Source organism: Monodon monoceros, unplaced genomic scaffold, assembly GCF_005190385.1.
Source record: "Monodon monoceros isolate NGI ecotype Baffin Bay Population unplaced genomic scaffold, NGI_Narwhal_1 Super_Scaffold_20, whole genome shotgun sequence".
NCBI lineage: Eukaryota > Metazoa > Chordata > Mammalia > Artiodactyla > Monodontidae > Monodon > Monodon monoceros.
The window spans coordinates 17,374,595-17,393,798 of NW_021703777.1; the positions used below are offsets into that span (position 1 = coordinate 17,374,595).

The window sequence follows — 19,204 nt, forward strand, 5'->3', positions numbered from 1 at the left end:
AATGTGAAGACAGGCATTTAATGTTATAGGCATGATGATAATTATGTACTGAGCAGAAAAGTATCACCACCAGTTTTCCTTGAATGCCCCTGAGTACTTCTAAATTTATAGGATGGTAGACTGGTTTAGTTTAGTTCTCAAAAGTGAAATTTTCTTGATTTTTCTTATTGAGTAAAAAATAAAAAGAGTGAGAGACTGAAAACTACAGCCCACCTAAGTTTAATCATTAATAGTGAGCCCTTCTGTGAACTAAGGTCCTGATTTTGGAGTTTGGAATCTGACCTTTCCCCCAAAGATAACCATTATTGTTGCAGGTTCTGAGGAGGGTCACTCCCTCGCTGCCATTGGAAGAGTCCACTTCTCAGTGACTCCTAGCTGGGAACTGGATGCATTAGAGGGTAGCTAGTCAATATGATTCTTCTTGCTGTGCTTTTCCTCTGCTTCATTTCCTCATATTCAGCTTCTGTTAAAGGTAAGTTTGTGTTGCTTTCTGCTAAACTTTAATTTTAATCGTTGAGGGAGAAAAGTGTGTGTGTGTGCGTGTGTGTGTAGTGAAAGAATTCCAAACTAAGCGATCTTCAAAACCATGTAACTTTGGAATGTTGGTGAAGGCATGACTGGGTTGGAATGAAAAGCAAATTCAAATTCCTACATAAAGAAAACAGAGGTTCCTTTTAGTTTCAGTCCCTCAGACTAGCATGCTTCTTGCTTCATTCTCTCATTCATGGTTTATTTTTAAAAGGGAGAAAAAAAGACGCCAACTATTGTCACCTGCTGCTGTTGGTCACTCAATGAATGCAGCTCCTTCATTTGAATTGTAAAAGTAGATTTAAAAAAAACAGTTCTTAAATTTCCTTCTAGTTGCCTAGCAATGTGATATCAAGAAGAATTAGACCCAATGAAAAAGGCATTTGACTTGCCAAAGGATTATGAATGAAATGGTAAAGGCTGTATTTAATTCCATTACCATTCAGAAGTGATAGGACTATCAGAGTTGGTGAATTACAGAAAATAAAACTACATGACGTAGATTTAAAAAGTAACACTTATCTTTGGAAAAATAGTGTTGCTCATTATCGTTTCTATTTTAAGATAAAATTGATTAAAAAACACATGAATTGATAACTTTCAGAGCAAACATTTTGAGTAATGACTTTAAAAAGCTGTATGAAATGTATTAATATGGAATCTTGTTTTAAATCAGCTAGTTTATGCGCGCCTTGAATTTCTCAATGTTGCACCTGTAGAATCATCACTTTTTAGAATCTCTTAAGAGTACTCACTGTCAAAGCCAGTTGGCCTAAGAAAAGACTTAGCATGATAGGGTCCAATTTTAATAACTGTGTACTCTTAGTAAGTGATAAAAAGTAATTCACCTGTAAACTTTTAAAAGCCTTTTGGGATAACTATGGCTTTTTTTCATAAGGTAAAGTTTGTCTCAAGATTTTTTTGCACAGAAAATTTCCACATGAGGAAAAGAGACAATCTTTGCTATTGGAGCAATAAAAGGGTGGTGGGGGGGTTAAATTATTTCACCTAAGCAAATCACACTTTAGGTTCTTGAACTAAAGATAATATATATATTTTTACCAGATTCTAAAATGTTCAGTATTTAAAGATATAGTCCTTACTTGGATGAAAAGAATTTTTAATGAGAAAAAAGTAAAGGTTTGTAAATTATATCTGACAGAGAATTGCTATATAGAGAGCTTACATTTTATTATCTGTCAAATAAACTGTTAAATATTGGAAATATGAATGATTCATACACCATGAGATCAAACCAATACCATGATTATTTTGAGAAAAATAATTGAGATATAGTAGTTATTGTGGGCTTCTCTTTTTTCCCCCTGTCCTACAAATGATAACATTGGATAACTTGATGTTTTCAAATACATGCATTTTTAAAGATTTAAACACACACACACAGAGCAATGACATACAGGGAAATATGACTTAGAACATTAACAGATAGCTACAGTTTTTTGTGTGTAAGTTCAGTGGCAAATCCAGAATTTTAGAACCTGAAGCTTATGCAATTTAGGCTCCATCTTTGAGAAAAAAATATCTACTTTTTTACAAAAATATCCTACTTTTGCAAATGTTACTGAAAAAAAGATATGGCATGTGTACACAACGCTAGGGTCCCCTTCCAAGATCTTGGAAGAAGCCTGGGTAAGTGAGGGCTCCAATGCTTAAGCATTATTAGCATCATGATATAAGCTGCTTATGCCAAATACCATGAATAAAAAGTACAGGACTTGACAGCTCTCTCTTACCCAGATAGGGTAATTTTTTGTATTATAGTACCATGGTTTAATTATAGATTCCTTGCCCTTTGCAATGATTGCCATTTAATAAGCGAATTACATGTGAAGAGTTTACTTTAAAATCAGGCCATTATAAATTTTGGGATGTTATGCATCACTTCAAAACTCATCTCAAATTTAGTTCTCAATGCAACTATTTAGCAAATCCCCAGATCTGGGTGGATGTTGAGAGAGGTTGGACCATAAAGAGGATGGAGGAGGGGTTTAGAATTAGAATGGAAAAGGGTCTCTTTAGAAGAGATATGCTGATATGCTGACTGAATGTTTGGAAGACTCAGGTTTTCCCTACCTTTTCTGAATCACATTTTGTAATGGTGGGTCCATTCTCAGTGCCTTCTTTGGGTTTTCTTTATAGTGCTTTTCCTTTTGATAACCTGCCCATACACTTTCTATTTAATCTTGTTACCTGAACTGTTCCTTCACTCCCAGTCTTTCTCTCAGTCCCTGGCCCTACCATGCTTTTCAGTTCATGCACAACAATCCTCTATATTTTCTCCCTTGTCCTTCATCCTACTCGTTTACTTACGGCCTCCTAGTCTTCTGCTGCATTTGTAAATCCCATTACCTGTCTTCCTTACCACCAACGCAGGTCTCTTCAAGCCTCACCTTTATTAACTTATCTCTATTTTGTCTTTTTGCTGAAGTCAATGAACTATTATATTGATCTAAGTTTAATTAAAGAATATTTGAAGATATTTCTTAAAAAGTTCAAAATTAAGAGTTTTGTTCCTTTTACATGACTAAAAGTTTCACTTGAAGGGGCACCTTGAAGAGGTACTGACTCCTTTTGGGGCTAAAATTGATTTCTCGTTTAATCTACCATCAGTTCCAATTGCCATTCTGCATACTCTACAGAGCAACACCTTAAGACAGAAATTTAGTCACCAGTATAAATGGGACATGCCCCCACTGCCCAGTATTGCTGGATCTCTGAATAACAGAAACAGAAATATCAATAATTATCAAAGAGGAAAGGATAAAAGGGACAACACTTCAGCACCGTCAGCACTTACTTAAACCATTTTAGGCTTTATCTCCTGTTGAAAGAGGTAGGAAAAAGTTCTAGGAGAACAAAGCCCAGTCTTTCCTGTGCTTTATCACTTCCAAATCATAGTCAGGAACTGATATATATTGTCGCTTTTCACATTCTTTTGACCAGTCAAGTAAAAGAAAAGAAAAAAAAAAAAAGAACAACATGATAGTTTGGAAAGCTTTGGAATTAAAGAGAGGCTACTTTACTGCAAACTTTTCATAGCTACTTTAATCAGAAGACAACTTCAGGTAGTCCACAAAACTTGAATTTTAGCATATTCCAACGTCAAATTCTGCATTATATCTGCTATGTTGGATTATATGTGGAGTCAGCTTTTTTCAGCTGCCATATACTGCTTACCTTTCAGACTTGCTGTGAGGATTAGATAAGACAACATGTATTTCCTTTTTGCCCTATGTGGAACTTGATAGGTGTCGGTGTCATAAAAAGAAGGCCTCTTTGACCAAAATATCTTCCTGGTCAGAAAGCCAGTGTTTGACCCTGCAGCAGTGTCCCCAGTTAAAATGCAGAAGAGGTGGAGATCAGGGAGGCTAGAGGGAGTCCCAGGCTTCACCTCCTGCAAGGTTTCTCCTGACTCTGTCTGCCTTCTGTATCTCATACCTGAGGTTCTGCCTGACTTGGTGTTTGGACACAGCCTGTTTTTGTGTACACACTTGGAGACCCCCTCCTACACTTCCTTCTCCTGGCTTTTCTTGATTCCTATTAAACGCCCTATTCCCTTCCCTTGAAGGTTTGTCAGATCATGTATAACTTCACCACGCGAAACTCTCCAGTGGCTCCTCGTGTCACTCAACCAAATTCTAAATCTATGCAAATGTCCCCCCAGGTCTCCCAGCCACCCATGGGTACCTATTTGACCTCATCTCCTTCTGCTATGTCTTTCACTTAGCCAATCCCAGCCTCTTTGGCCTCCTTGCTGTTCCTCCCTTACACCTGCATGAACTCTCCTCAGGGCCTTTGAACTTGTTACTCCCTCTGCGGAGGGGCGGGGCATGGGTAGGAATGTGGGGAAGGAGGGAAGGGGAATGCTATTTCCACAGATATCCATGTGGCTAGCCTAAAGTATTTGCCCAGAATATTACCTTCTCACAAAACTCTTTCCCTTAACATCCCAGTTCCCTTTCCTGTTTCATTTTTCTTCATTAGCACTTCTAACATACTTTATAATTTGTTTATGTACTTGCTTTTTTAATTTTCCATCCCTTCCTCATTTAAAGGTAAACTCCACAAAGGTAGAAATTTTGTCTGCTTGTTAACTGGTGTAGCCCCAGAGCCTAGAAAAGTGCCTACTACCCAGTAGGTGCTCAGTACATCCTTGTTGAATGAAAGAATGAATTCCTAGCTCACTCCCCAGGAATGAAAGTGTTCAACCTAAAGGTTTTATGTGTATAGTATAGGTAAGAGCATGGTCTCTAGATCCAGACAGGGTGTTAGAGGCTCCGCCACTGATTTCCTGGGTGACCTTGGGCAAATTGTATAATCTCTGTGTCCCTCAATTTCTTCATCTATAAAATCAGGCTAATAATAGTACCCACCCCATTAGGTTTTTGTGAAGATTTAATAAGTTAATGTGTATAAAACACTTAGAACAGTTTATTAGAGACAATGTATTTGACCTTTTTTTCCTCTGGGCAGTAGGCGCCACAGTAGGTGATAGAGACAGTAAATAGTAAAGACTTTTCAGAGGTTTTCTAATTTCTGGCTTTCCAAGTAATTTCACTTCCTTTCTCAGCTGCCTCACTCCTGTCCTAGTCATCTCAACCTCCTTTCCTGTCCCTCTCCCGTGTGCATATGTCCTGAGGGAAAAAAAAGATATGGTTCCCTATATAGTTAACTAGGCAATGCTACCCTGTTAGCACTGAGGAAAAATGTATACTGAAGTCGTTTTTTTACTATCTCCTGCGAGCTATGGATAGAAAACATACAAAGACTTTGTATGACCATAAACTGCAAGTCATCTCTGGGAAAGACTTGATCCTACTCTTTTACATTTCTTTGGGTTAAGATAAACTGACTTGGAGAGTGTATAAACTCCTCCATATATCAATTTTTTTTGGTCATAATACTGACTTGTATACTATTTGACATTAAATTGTCCCTGCCAGATTAAAGCCTGTGCTAGGATTTTATGTAGAAAAACATCGTTTTATTCAGGAATAGCTAATTTAAATTTATATATGTGTAGCCTTGAAATGTACATTCATACTAAAAGTTTACTAATTAAATTAATAGGATAAAGTACATTAGAGGGATATTTAAATACTCAAAATATCCGATGTAAGGGACTGCTTTCTAACTACTAAAATTACTTTGGCTTTGATCTCTTGTATTTAAATGATATGTTAATAACAAATGTTTTTTATTAAATTATAGAACAATCTCTGGCTGCATCTCTACTTGAAATCATATTCATTATACCTCAGTAAAGCTGGGGTGGGGGGCAGGGAAGAAATCATATTCATATAATTTAAAGCAATACAATGATATTTCTTTAAAAAAGATTCTATAGTTCAACCAGGGCAATATTTAGATAATCTGATTACTGATTAAGAATACAAACTAAGGTTTTCTGAAATGGAAGCTTATTTCTTTGTTGTGGTTTTTGTTGTTGTTCAAGCCAATAATTTCAGCAGATGGAGAAGTAGAACCATGTTTCACTTAGCAAAAATTTACTTCCATTAGCAAACATAAGCTCCCACTGTGTACCACTGTGCTAGATAGCACAGACCCTGGCCTGATGGATGCTTTACAACAAAGACTTGACTTGTGTCACTATCTTTATGCAGGTCACACAACTGGTCTCTCATTAAATAATGACCGACTATACAAACTCACGTACTCCACTGAAGTTTTTCTTGATCGGGGCAAAGGAAACCTCCAAGACAGTGTGGGCTACCGAATTTCATCCAATGTGGATGTTGTCTTACTGTGGAGGAGTCCTGATGGCGATGACGACCAACTGATCCAAATTATGGTGGGCATTTTCTACCAGAGAGATGCAAAGATTAGATGTCAGCAGTCTTTGAGAAGTGTACCATTCAACAGCACTTGTCTGTACTCTTGGTCATATAGTCATTGAATTTTTTGTCCATCACTAAAATAAGTAGAGATACAGTTTTGAAGTTTTTGCTAACCAAAAGTGATCTGATCTTTCCAAATTGTTGAAGCAGGCAAACGAAGGTGTATACGGGTGAGTAACTGAAGTATGATGTCCAGTTCTATATGTCATACTAATAGGCACATTAAACTAGAATCCATTTGAAGTGTTCTGAAACTAAGGAGTCTAGAATCCATGTTATGTGTAAAGCAATCGAGACCACTCTAACCGAAGGAGATAAATTGTGACCTTCCAAGTTTTCTGAGTTCCTTGATCCAACAGGTAAAATTACCAATGAGGGAGTAAACCTATTCTGCATTCTTCTTGAGGACAGAACGAGGTGCTCCCCTGAATGGCAGTGTTTGGTCAGTTATGATGCTTTAGATTTAAGTGTTGACAAAGAGATTCAAATTATATGGCCTCTGGGGCCTGTTCCTGTTTCAATATATGGTGAGTCCACATTTGCTTTTCAAGGACCTAAAGGCAATAGTTTCTCTAGTATAGTCAGTTCTCCTTCTACAAGTCAGCGTGAAACAGGTACACAGGACCAAGATTTGCTTCATTGTCACTGATAAGTAGTTACTGATATACTTTATAATGAGGTGTTACTGCAATACATTTATCAAGTGATCTTTGCTTCTTTGGTTGTCTCTAATAGCTGTGTGTGTTTTCCAAGTTGGATCAAAATTTTATCATCCACCTCACTAAGCCATTTCTCAATAGAACAGTATTTTGCAGAAAGCATTCTGTACCTCTTTGTTCGGTAATCAGACTGTTCATTTTAATTTTGTGTGTACAAATAAAGTACAGTGGGGCAGGGCTCCTTTCAAACCAATGGTACAGAATGTGGAGAGAGCAGGCAGACAGCAGCAGTTCAAAATAAATGAAGAGAGTGACAATGACATAAAAGAGCTATCTTCTAGCCACAATTATTGTAGACTTGAAGTCACAGATTTCTTTTTTTTAAATTTTTAAAAACTTTTATTGGAGTATAGTTGATTTACAATGTTGTATTAGTTTCAGGTGTACAGCAAAGTGAATCAGTTATACATATACATATATCCAGTCTTTAAAAAAATTTTTTTTCCCATATAGGCCATTACAGAGTATTAGGTAGAGTTGAAGTCACAGATTTCCTTGATGTCAGTATTTTTACCTAATTCAAAAATCTAATTTTTAATACCTTCTCCATTCTTTTAAAGTTGATAATTAGGTCCTATGAATCATGAATTGAGAATGACAGAAGAAATTATGGCCAACCCTGTTTATTGCTTTACCATTTTATTTTCTAGGAGACCCTGATGGAAACAAACATAGGAAGTTTTTCTAATAGGTTTCTTTCCATGATTCCAGATAAAAGATGTAAACGTCGAAAATGTGAATCAACAGAGAGGAGAGAAGAGCATTTTCAAGGGAAAAAAGCCATCCCAAATCATAAGAAAGGAAAACTTGGAAGCTCTACAAAGACCTGTGCTCCTTCATCTAGTCCATGGAAAGGTAAAAGTGATTCTTGGAGTTTCACATTGTTTTTTCCAACTTCATATTTTTCTCTCCTTCAGTAGATATTATTTTAGGTGATCATGGTGTTGCTACTTTTATGGAAAATGGAATTTTTCAAGAACTAATAAACAGAAGTTGCAAATTAAGTGTTTCAGAAGTAAATCAAGGCACTGGATTCACTTATATTTCCTAGCCATTTATGTTCCCTATTTTTATGAAAAATCTTTATATAGGAAGTATATGTTTATTGGTAAGAGGCATAATTAAAAGGTACATTCCTTATTAAATTAGGAAGAATTCAAAAGATATTGTAACACAATAGGTCATCAGAGATGATTGGATAAATTCAGGAAAGTAGACAAATTATGAGAATGAAATGATCTAACTTAGATAAGTGATATTAACTTGTCATAAGAAATCAATAAGTGGATTAAGTACAAAATTGAAGCTTTTGAAGGGGTATGGCATTTCTAAGATAGAGTTGATTCTTTAGAAAAGCATTTAGATTATTTTATAGCTACGACTGAAAAGCATTTTATATGTTAAAGTAATGAATGGACACTATAATATACATTGGAAATTTGCTCTGAAAATTCTGTAACTGTGCATTTCTTACGGTTTGAGTCTAGTCTATTAAAATGGTCTTACTATGTTTGGAATTGAAAAGAAATTTTGATCTGTGAATGATCAAGTATTACATATGTGGGTTTATGAAAAGTATAGATGTTATACTGACATGTATAAAAACATATTAGTATAAGATGAAAGCTTACTTTTAGGAACTAAAGTAGAAAAACAGAAAGGGATCATTATAGTTAAAACTACAAATCTCTAAAATTTCTCTAGATCCAAAATTTCTAGATTCAAACTAAAAGTGAAAACAAATACTTTAAAATATAAATTTCAGACATGAAATATTTTGCTATTCATGATGCTCATTTTTAATAAAGTACTAAAAAGGGACTCACAAGAAGGATTATTATATCATCACTCTCCTGTAACCAAACATGAATCACCATTTCAAGAATCCTTCTCTTCCTTCTCCACTTGTGAAAATACTTACCATGCTTCAGGCTTTGCTTGCAGACCCTTTCTTTTACAAAGTTCCCACCCTTCTAGCCAGCGGGAAATAACCATCCCTCTTCAGAACCCTCTTAGCACTTTATAGCTCACTCATGCCCCCCATTACTTTCCTTTTGGTCATTTGTGTTCATTGCTAGATTATGGGTCTTGGTGGAGAAAATTGCTGTTCCTCTTGATATTCCAGCCCTTCTACTCCCTTCCTCCCCAAAGCACCCAGAACCAAGCCTTGCACTGACCAACTTGGTGTTCTGAAAGCCTTTCCCAAACCCCATACTCCCCTGAGCTTATTTCTATCCAAGCATTTATCACAGTGTATTGTAATACTCTCTTTACTTGTCTGCCATCCACATTCAGAGTAAGCTTCTCCTGGGTGGCAGTTGTGTCTTTATCTTGTATATTCAGCACCTTGTTCATAGTGGGAGCTCAATAAATGTTCGTAAATTAAAGGAATGAACAAATAAGGTTATATGGGGCTAAAATGAGTCAGACTTTGAGGAAGTCTGTGCCTATTGTTTGCTTAATAAAAGCTAAAACATACTTAGTGCTTAATGCCTGCACTGACTGAAGGCATTACATGAATTCTCTCTTTTTCCTCATGACAGCCCTAGGAAGCAGGTGCTACTTTTTGGTCCTCTTGTAATAGATGAGGAAACCAAAGTTAAGAGAAGTAAAGAAACTTGCCTAAGGTCACACAACTGGCAAGTGGTGGAGCTGGGATTTAAAACAGGTTTCTGTGCTGGAAACCTCTATATTTTACTGTCTTTTCAAGCTGGAATGTACTTGGGGAAAAAAAAAATGTCTGGCTGCCTTGTAGTCTTCTTTTTATTCTTCACTGTATCTATTAACTCACTTGGTTTTCATATAGCACAACTTTATTAACAACATGAAATACTGTTATTTTCATCTCTGGCCTTCCAATGTGGCAAGATGCTTGATTTATAAACTATTAATTGCATTTATAATCTTAACGACAAACCAATTATTTTATAGCCCCTTGGGTAGCGGTTGAGTACAAAGTCTTTTGTTACACATACAAAAGCACTCAGTGCCCTCCCTGTTCAAAGGCTGGGATGGAGCTGCCACATCATTATTTCAGTGGCTCCAACATGCCATTTCTACAGGAGCTATTACTTGTGATGATTTACTGTAGCTACAGGTCAAAGTACATTGTGGTATCTTTCAATTACACAATAAAGTACTTGTTGGAAAAAACATGACCCTGGAGACTAAGAAGCCACTTGGACTTTTTTAGCCACATCACTGTCAGAAAGATCATTATTTAAACTATCACTTCATTTTACTATGAGAGAAATTATGAAAGGGAAGACTGTACTGCTGTTTTCTCAAAGAGTATTTTCTATCCCAGGCTCAATTTAAGAAATTTCTGTGGTTTCAAGGATACCCATCAGCATGTATTTTTGTCCTCCCAGAGCCCCTGTTTTAAGCTCCCACATTTACATTGTAAAAGATATCTCATGGAAATACTTACATGCATATTTATTGCACATATTTTTTTCCATGCCTACTTATCTCCCCTACTTAAATGTTTGGGTATGACTCTAGTTTTATCTACAAATCATAGATGAAGTCGGAAATATGACAGTTTTCTGGTTAAGACTGACATGCAAAAGATGCCTCAAGTTACAGTGTTGAATGCTAATCCAATTAACTAGAATATTACCAGACTTCTATTTCTGGTTTTTGCTCAGTATTGATTACATTAATCATGTGGCTGCCGAGCCTGTCCCTTATTTTGTGTTGTTCCTAGACATTGATTTGCTCTCTGAATCTGGCAGTGTGGCTCCTGTACACACACGGAACCTCCAAAAGATACGTGGCACCTTGAAAACCTTCTAATTCTTTATATATTTCTTCACTTGTCTGTTTTCCAATGTACCATTTCTTAGCTATGCTCTGTCTTAGATACATATGAAAGAGACATAGCTTCAGCTAAGTAGACCAGATAAAATGACTAATCTCTGTTTGCTGAGATCCTTTTTGTTTATTTTTGCTCTTTGACCAGTTAATGAAAATTCGCTTTCTCTTATTCTTAACGAATGCGTAAATTAAGGGAATGTATAGAAGTAATTTTTTCCTAAGGAAAAGAAATGCATAATCCCTACTGATTCCAAGGGGAGATTGGCCCTCAAAATTATCCCAGAAGAGGCACTGAGTCTCCTTTCCCACAACCCACCCTTCTCCCCCTATGTTTAGCTTCCTTGGGTTCAACTCTTAGTTTGTGACTAGTCTACGATGCCGCCGGCCTCTGGCAGTTTGGGAGACTGTGAATTTAGATAAGAGTCCTGTGCTCTTGCATGTTCAGAGCTCATTTCAGAACTGAATGAAGTAATCAGCTTTATGGCCTGAATATAATAAAACTTACTTAGTTCCTGTTGTGAAATAATGAATTTAAGATTATTGTTGTGTCAGCCGTGTGGATTAAACTTCCAAGTTCTGATATTTTATTATTATTTTCTGAATTATCAAAACCCTACTCGATTCTAACAGTTTTGACATTTAGCTAATATGGATACCAGTGCTGTCTTCACTTTGGATCTCATTGCTCTGCACTAAAGGAAGAGAATGTAGGCCCCAAATGTAGCAGACAGACAAAGGAAAAAGAGAGTTGTCCACTTTTCTAGTTCTAGGGAAACAATAAAAGCTAATAGAAGGAATGAAAAAAAATTTTTCTGTCTCACAGTTTATGTTGCTCAGCCTTCCAGGAAAAAATTCAGCATACCATTTTCTTAGGTATCTAGCAGTCAAGATCAAAAGAAGTAGGAGTAACAGGAGAGCATTTAACCTTATGCATAGTCTAAAGATTAAATTTGAGACCTGGGTTTCCTGAAATTTTAGGTGAAACTTTATAACTGGTTCAGGCATATTTTGTAGCTTGGAAGCAAAGTGAGAATACTGATGATAGTACAAGCATTTTTCCCACTTAATGGCTCCTCTCACTTTCTGAAGTATTTAAGGCGCAGACCAAAAAAGTCACAGGCCTTAGGCATGTGTGTATTGCTACCAGCAAGCCCTTCTGACTGTGTATGGGCTCAAGCGATCCAGTTGTAAAGCTCTATTAGTCCTGATATTTGCAGATCCCATACTCCCAAATATTTGAAAAGAAATTTACACTATAATTCCTAAAAGGAAAGAAGACCTAGTTTACAAAATAGAACATCAGAAACTCAGCCTTGGTTCTGAGAAATTGCCAGTGATTTGTTTGAGAATATGATGCCATGGATTTTCAGACACTGAGATCACTATTCCAGTTCCTTTTTAAGCTGGACAAACACAATTCCAACATTTATAGGTTCATCCACTGTAATGACTAAAATTGTTTGCCAGATAAAGTACCTAATAAATCTATCACTAGGCAGAGTATATGTAGAAAATAAAAATAGAAAACTTGAGGCACTTGTTAGGATAATTCAGGCAAAGTATTTTCTTCTTCTAAGGGATGAGGGAGTTTTCATGTACACTAAATTGTTCAGATTGGTATTAATTGAATTTATTGCATAATGACTGAGCTTTCAGTTTTACTTGAGAAGTCATGGTTGGTTTTAAAGAGAAATAGGAAGGCATTCAGGATATTTCTGGTAGAAATGCCAGCTATAATTATCATAAACCTTGGGAATTTTTACAGGGAAGCTATGTCCAACCTCTCCATTTCTAAATCATGTGACATGTTTGGAGTCAAAACAGAGTAAAAAATGACAGCCTACTTTCCAGAAAATGCTTTGTATTTTTATCCTTGTTTCCTAAACATGAGCTAAATGTTCAAAATGGTATGAGACATCGTTATTACCTCTGTGCCTAGAAATCTCAAGGATGAAACAAAGCTAAGATAAGCCATTTACTAGTGCAGCCAAATCACACTCACCTTCCTCATTCCAACCTCTTTTTCCCACCTTCTGAAGAGAAACTCAAAGCAGCGCGTGGGGGAGGCCATGCAGTGTTAGCACCCTAAACCTCAAGTCTTCCAACCTTGTATGTCTCCTTATACCCAAGGCCAACATGAATGCTATGGAGGGCAGAACATCAATCCTGTGGAATTTTTTTTTTTAATTTTTTAATTTTTTTGCGGTATGCGGGTCTCTCACTTGCTGTGGCCTCTCCCGTTGCGGAGCACAGGCTCCGGACGCGCAGGCTCAGCGGCCATGGCTCACGGGCCCAGCCGCTCCGCGGCATGTGGGATCTTCCCGGACTGGGGCACGAACCCGCGTCGCCTGCATCGGCAGGCAGACTCTCAACCACTGCGCCACCAGGGAAGCCCGATCCTGTGGAATTTTGACCATGGGCATTTTGGCCACGTGTGGGCCCGTATCATAGCCCTTAGAGGCTGTGCTGCCTCAGGAGTCTCAAGCATGGGGATTGCCATTCTCTTCCAAGAATCGATTTCTTTGATGTTATTTTAAACCTTGGTTAGTTTTTGTTTCAAGCAGAATCACAGGTAGAGAATACATTGACATGTTTGAAGAGAATGTTCCTGATTTCTCTTCCTTGGGCAATCCTTGTTTTCACAGAAATCCCACCCCGTATCGATGCTCTCTTTCCTTCCCTATGTTACGCTCATCATATTTAGAGCCTTCATTAAAAGTCTCCTGAAATGTCGTATTTGGACAGTCTAAGCTTCTTATAAATGTAAATAGCTTCGTTTCACAAAAAAAAGAAGTCCCAGCTTTGGACTAACAGATCTCTTTCTCCCAGAATTGATAGGGGGTGAGAATCTAACCTTCCCTGCTATTTATTTAACCAAATCTGGTAAATGATGCATTTTTGCTCTATTTATGTTTGTCCTTTTTTTTTGCCTAGGTCAAAGAGTTCTACTCCTATCAAAATGAACCAATAGCCATAGAAAATCTCAAGAGAGGCCTGGCTAGTCTATTTCAGATGCAGTTAAACTCTGGAACTACCAATGAGGTACTTACTAATATTATTAAGGATCCAGAAACGTATTTGTCAGTAAAGTTACTAAAATTGTTTATATGGGTTTCTATCTGCAGAAATTCAGTAAAAAAAAAAAGTTACTGCTATGGTAATGCTTAGAAAAGATGACTTGGGTGGTTATCTCATTTACATATGAAACGAATTGCCCTTTACCCCAATTTGTATTTGAATACAAGGTAGAGGGAATTAGAATAAGTCATACTAAAGAGACCTATAGAATGACGGAATGATAGAGATGCAAAAAACCTTGGAGAATATTCCAGTGGTATCACTGTGCATCACTATCCCATGGGGAGCTTATTAAAAATATAGATTCCCTGGATTCACTGCAGAGATTCTGATTAAGTAGATTAGCATCTGTATTTTAACAGTTTCTCAGCTAATGTAGATGCATTGTCAGTTGGAGGAACCACTGGTCTATACAAACCCTCTTCATTTTATAGATGAAGAAACCGAGGTTGAACTAGGGAAGTTGAGTGACTCCTTCAGTACCATGCTTGGAGTCAAAAGCAAAGCTGAGTCCAAGTTTTCTTGTCTGAATTCAGCCAGTCCATCAGTGGGTGAGAAAATCTGATGGCAAGGCTGGGCCAAGGGAATGCTGGTTAGCTTTCTAGAATGAAGACTGGGGGTGGTGCTTGTAGAGGCCAGAGGGAAGACTCAGAGATGCTAAACTGAGTCTGTACTGAGATACATTTGCCTACATTCAAACTGTTGATGTGACTTATAATGAGTTGAATTAATCCCACAGGTTTTTAAGGATTTCGAATCATACTCAGCTCATCAAAGCATGTGAGCGCACACACGCGCACATGCACACGTACACACAGCCTACATACAGCATTAAAAGTCAATTCCCCTTGCCACATAATTACCCATTTACGAGAGGTTTTGATTATGACCAGGCCATTTGTCCAGCTCCTATTAGACATTAGAGAGAAGTAGGAAATCCTTTATTATTCCTGGGGCAATATGAAGGCACTCATAAGACTCAAACAAAGGGAATGGAAAAGAATCCACACGCTGCAGGAAACACTGAATTCTTCTGCCTTCCTAGCTTGTCAACCTGGGCAGAAAGTCAGTCCCCCATGACATATTAGAACCCCAATTTTCAAGCCACTTCCTACTGGAATTCAAATGGTCCACGTGAGAATCCCAAACATTGTATTTTTGCTTTTCTTTTTAGATAGATATCTCTGGAGATTGTAAAGTGACCTACCAGGCTCATCAAGATAAGGTGGTCAAAATCAAGGCCTTGGATTCATGCAAATCAGAGAGTTCTGGATTTACAACCCTAAATCCGGTATGCTTGCTATCACTTTCTTTGAGGCAACCAAGTAATTACCTTTTGTAGAGATTATTTTAAAATAATAGGTGAATAAGGTAACAATATAATTTGGGAACATTTATAATTTTTAGTTTAGGGTATTAATTTTGTATAATATCAAATGAATAGGTTTATCTTAATATATTGTAGGTTTGGGTGACGGGGAAGTTCTTGTGAAGATGAAAAGATAATTCACTATTTGGCTTGATTCAAAGATAAAAAGCTAATTACTTGTTACAACCACATATATTTATTTATTTAGGTCTTGGGTGTCACTTCGAAAGCCACATCTGTCACTACCTATAAGATAGAAGACAGCTTTGTTGTAGCTGTGCTCGCAGAAGAGATACATGCTTTGAGGCTGAATTTTCTACAAACAATTGCAGGCAAAATATTATCAAAGTAAGATAATGTTAGAATTTAAGTTTTCTTTACTGTTCTTTGATGTATTATTATACTTGGTTTAAAAAAATATATGTGTGTATATACACGTACATGTATATGTAGTGCTTCCTCATTTTGACTGAGTTCTTTTAAAACAGTGATTATGTCTGTTCATCTTTATTTTTCATATTATCTACAGTAATATATGGCATGTAATAAATACTTAATGTTTTTAAATAGAATTTCATTAAAAATAAATTGTTAATTGAATAGAATTTAAATTTTGAAAAGGCAAACTACTTGATTCATTCTCATTTATTTTCTAATTTCTCTGTCAAATGATTTTAATGTTAAGCGTTAAAAAATGGTGGCATTTGTGAGTTCTCGCCTCAAGATTATTTTTTGTTATTGTTGTTAATAAGCACAGAAAAGTTCCATACTAAAGTGATGTGACAGAATTTTTGATGTGATTTATAGTACTTACATATTCGAGCCTATTATTTCAACTGGAGAAAATTTCTCTGGTCAGAATAGTTCTCACAGGCTAAAGAACTAGAATTTCAAATCTAAGAGTATGTATTATTTTCAAATTTTAATTCAGAAGAACATCTCTGGCATTAAATGTTAGTTTTATCTTATGTCATTTTTTCTCAAATGTTTCTTCTGAAGTAGCCCTAATGTCAGATGTACATGGTTGCAAAATCTTGGGAGAAATGCTTCAAACCATAAATGCTTGAAATTTTATTGAAGTCTCCTCTGGATTAGAACCTTGTGTTCTACTTTGTACTGTATCCATATTGTTTTCATATATTTTCATATAAAATTAATATTTTTAATTACTTAGGTTTATCAGGTTTCCATTGCTCTATAACACACCACTCCAAACTTAGTGGTATAAAAAAACAACAATCACTTTATTATTCTCACTCATAATCCTGGCACTTGCCTTGGTCCTGCTAGGCATGCCTCTCTTGGTGTCTGTTGTGCAGTTGCAGACAGTCACTGACCAGAGATGGTTCAAAGGCTGCTCCCTCACCTATCTGGTGTCTGGGCTGGGAGACTCAAACTACTGAGGCTCCTTATGCATCTCTGTTTATTTCCATGTGGCCTCTCAACATGGCAGGTTTGGGTAGCCAGACTTCTTACATGGCAGCTCAGTTCTCTCGAGGTATGTGCTGCTAGCATGCCAGATGAAAGCTGAATTCCCTTTTATGACTTAGCCTTACAAGCCACATATTGAAACTTCTACTGTTCTCTGTGAGTCGGGGCAGTCACAGAGTCCTGTCCATGTTCAAGGAGAGGGATGTAGATTCCACCTCTTAAAGGGAGAGAGGCAAGCTTCTGAAAGAGCATATCAGATAAAAATATTATTGAGGCCAGTTTTGGAAAACAAGATTTCCTAATTGTCTTAGTTAATAAGTGAAACGTGGTTGTACTGAAGACATCATTTTCAGAGAGCTGGGCTAAATCCAAAAGAGGTAACATCACATATCCAGGCAAATTTTCTTTCCTATAGTCTCTTGTCATAATATTTTTACACGCCAGACTTAAATTTTTGAATCTTTGAGTAAAATTGTTGCTCCAGAAAAATTTCATAATTGTCTTGAGGTTTCTGTTACTGCTGGAGATATCACTGTTTGAAAGACATGGCCTTACAGAATTTGAATAAATTAGTATCTTGTTTGCCAAAAGAATGACAATTAGTAGCTTGTTCACTCAAATGAATGCTGCTAATGTGATATTTCTCTTCCTTGGTTATGCAGGCAGAAATTAGAGCTGAAGACAACAGAAGCAGGCCCAAGACTGATGCCTGGGAAGCAGGTTGCTGCCATCATTAAAGCAATTGATTCGAAATACACGGCCATTCCCATTGTGGGCCAGGTCTTTGAGAGCGAGTGCAAAGGATGCCCTTCTGTAAGTGTGAGCAACTGCGTTGTGTGGCCAAATCATGGAATAATCATGGCTTAAAGTTCTGTTTTCCTTTTGTCTCCAATGGAAGCTTCAGTTAATTTGTAAAGAAAGTTTACAAAGAACTACCAGCCACCACTGAGTTATAATGGCAGTAGCCTAATAATATGCACCCAAGGTGATGCATAATACAACAATAATTAACCAATGATTACCATCCACTCATTTCAAATAAAAAATGTTATGACTTAAGGAGAGCTTCCTCAGAGCAGCACTTAGAATGCAGTGGGGATAAGGACCTCATGAAGTTAAGGGGAAGCATGGCATCAAGAGCACAGACAGGGGTCTGAATCCTGAAAGTTCTGCCATTTGGTAGTAATATGTCCACAGGTGAAACGTTTTACTGACCTCAGTGTTCTGAGAATTGCTGTGAGGACTAAGAAAGGATACCAAACTCTTTGCCTAAATTGGGAACACTGATTTACCATGCCCCAACCTCCCTTACAGTTACAGCCAGAAATGAGATAGCACATCCCCAAGGCAAAGTGTAGATCATCTCGTAACATTTGTAATCCAGCAAAGAGAAATTTCATTTATTGCATGAATCATTTGTGATGTATGGCCACAAATATGACTCTGGGTTCCAGCATTTCCTAATACTTCACGTCTTGTCAGGAGAGCAAACCCTTGGCTTCAGGCTCTGTTTGTATCTACCAGAAGATGCTCTACCCTTGGCTATTATTAGTGTTGAGAAAAGTAGACACATCAAGGACTAATACCATAATTTGCTTAAAGTGTGAGGCACTAATTCCTTGCTAGTTTCTCAAATATACCAAAATTGAATTAAGGGAAAAACAAAATGAGACAAAAAAAGTAATTGTTCTCACACTTGGTTGTTTCTTTTGTTTTTCTTCCATAAATCATCTCATGTTCTGGTGTAATTTTCTAATGTCATATGAGATGGAAATTATTTAGAAAGTTGACTAATGAAACTAATCATCTTTTCTTATGCTGTTAATTTCTCCCCCCACAGTTATCCGACATTATGAGCCATCTAAGATTTTTCATAACTATTTCTTCATTATTATGGGAAAGGTTTATGTCTTTGAGGAATTTGTTTTCCAACTTCAGTATAATGTCACCAGTGCAACCCTTTAAAGAAAAAAAAAAAATCTGACTTCACATTGATATGCTCTCTGCCCTCAGAAATGACCCAGTAAATCTTTAGCTAAGTACAACTGGAATTTTGTTTTGGAATATTCTCTTAAGATTAGGTAACCAAAAGGGACTTGAAAAAAGAGCAAAATATATATCTGTTGCTTATTGGAAGGAATGAGTAATTTAAAAACTGGCAGCATGGACATTATTCAGAGTTAGAGGTCACTGATGAGATTTAATACATTCTTTTACAACTGGGGAAAAGTGGTAAACTATGAAAAATAAGTTTTTAGCTTATTTCTAAGCCAAAGGATGTCATTAATTAGAACTATTTACTATTTTTAAAACCACAGTAGCATAATGATGGTGTATGTGAGAATTACCTTTATCTAAATAATACTCTACTTAACACGGAT

The 19,204-nt window shown here is 36.8% G+C and overlaps 1 protein-coding gene across 1 annotated transcript in view; it reads left to right on the top strand.

The window, feature by feature from the left end:
• Nucleotides 1-329: 329 nt before the first annotated feature.
• MTTP (microsomal triglyceride transfer protein) overlaps nucleotides 330-19,204 on the top strand; it is a 44,791-nt gene continuing 25,916 nt past the window's right edge. The window contains exons 1-7 of the mRNA XM_029236049.1: nucleotides 330-472; nucleotides 6,174-6,361; nucleotides 7,838-7,981; nucleotides 13,880-13,987; nucleotides 15,198-15,314; nucleotides 15,601-15,740; nucleotides 17,486-17,636. Coding sequence (XP_029091882.1) covers nucleotides 412-472; nucleotides 6,174-6,361; nucleotides 7,838-7,981; nucleotides 13,880-13,987; nucleotides 15,198-15,314; nucleotides 15,601-15,740; nucleotides 17,486-17,636 — 909 coding nt within the window. The 5' untranslated portion in view covers nucleotides 330-411. The remainder of the gene's footprint in view (nucleotides 473-6,173; nucleotides 6,362-7,837; nucleotides 7,982-13,879; nucleotides 13,988-15,197; nucleotides 15,315-15,600; nucleotides 15,741-17,485; nucleotides 17,637-19,204) is intronic.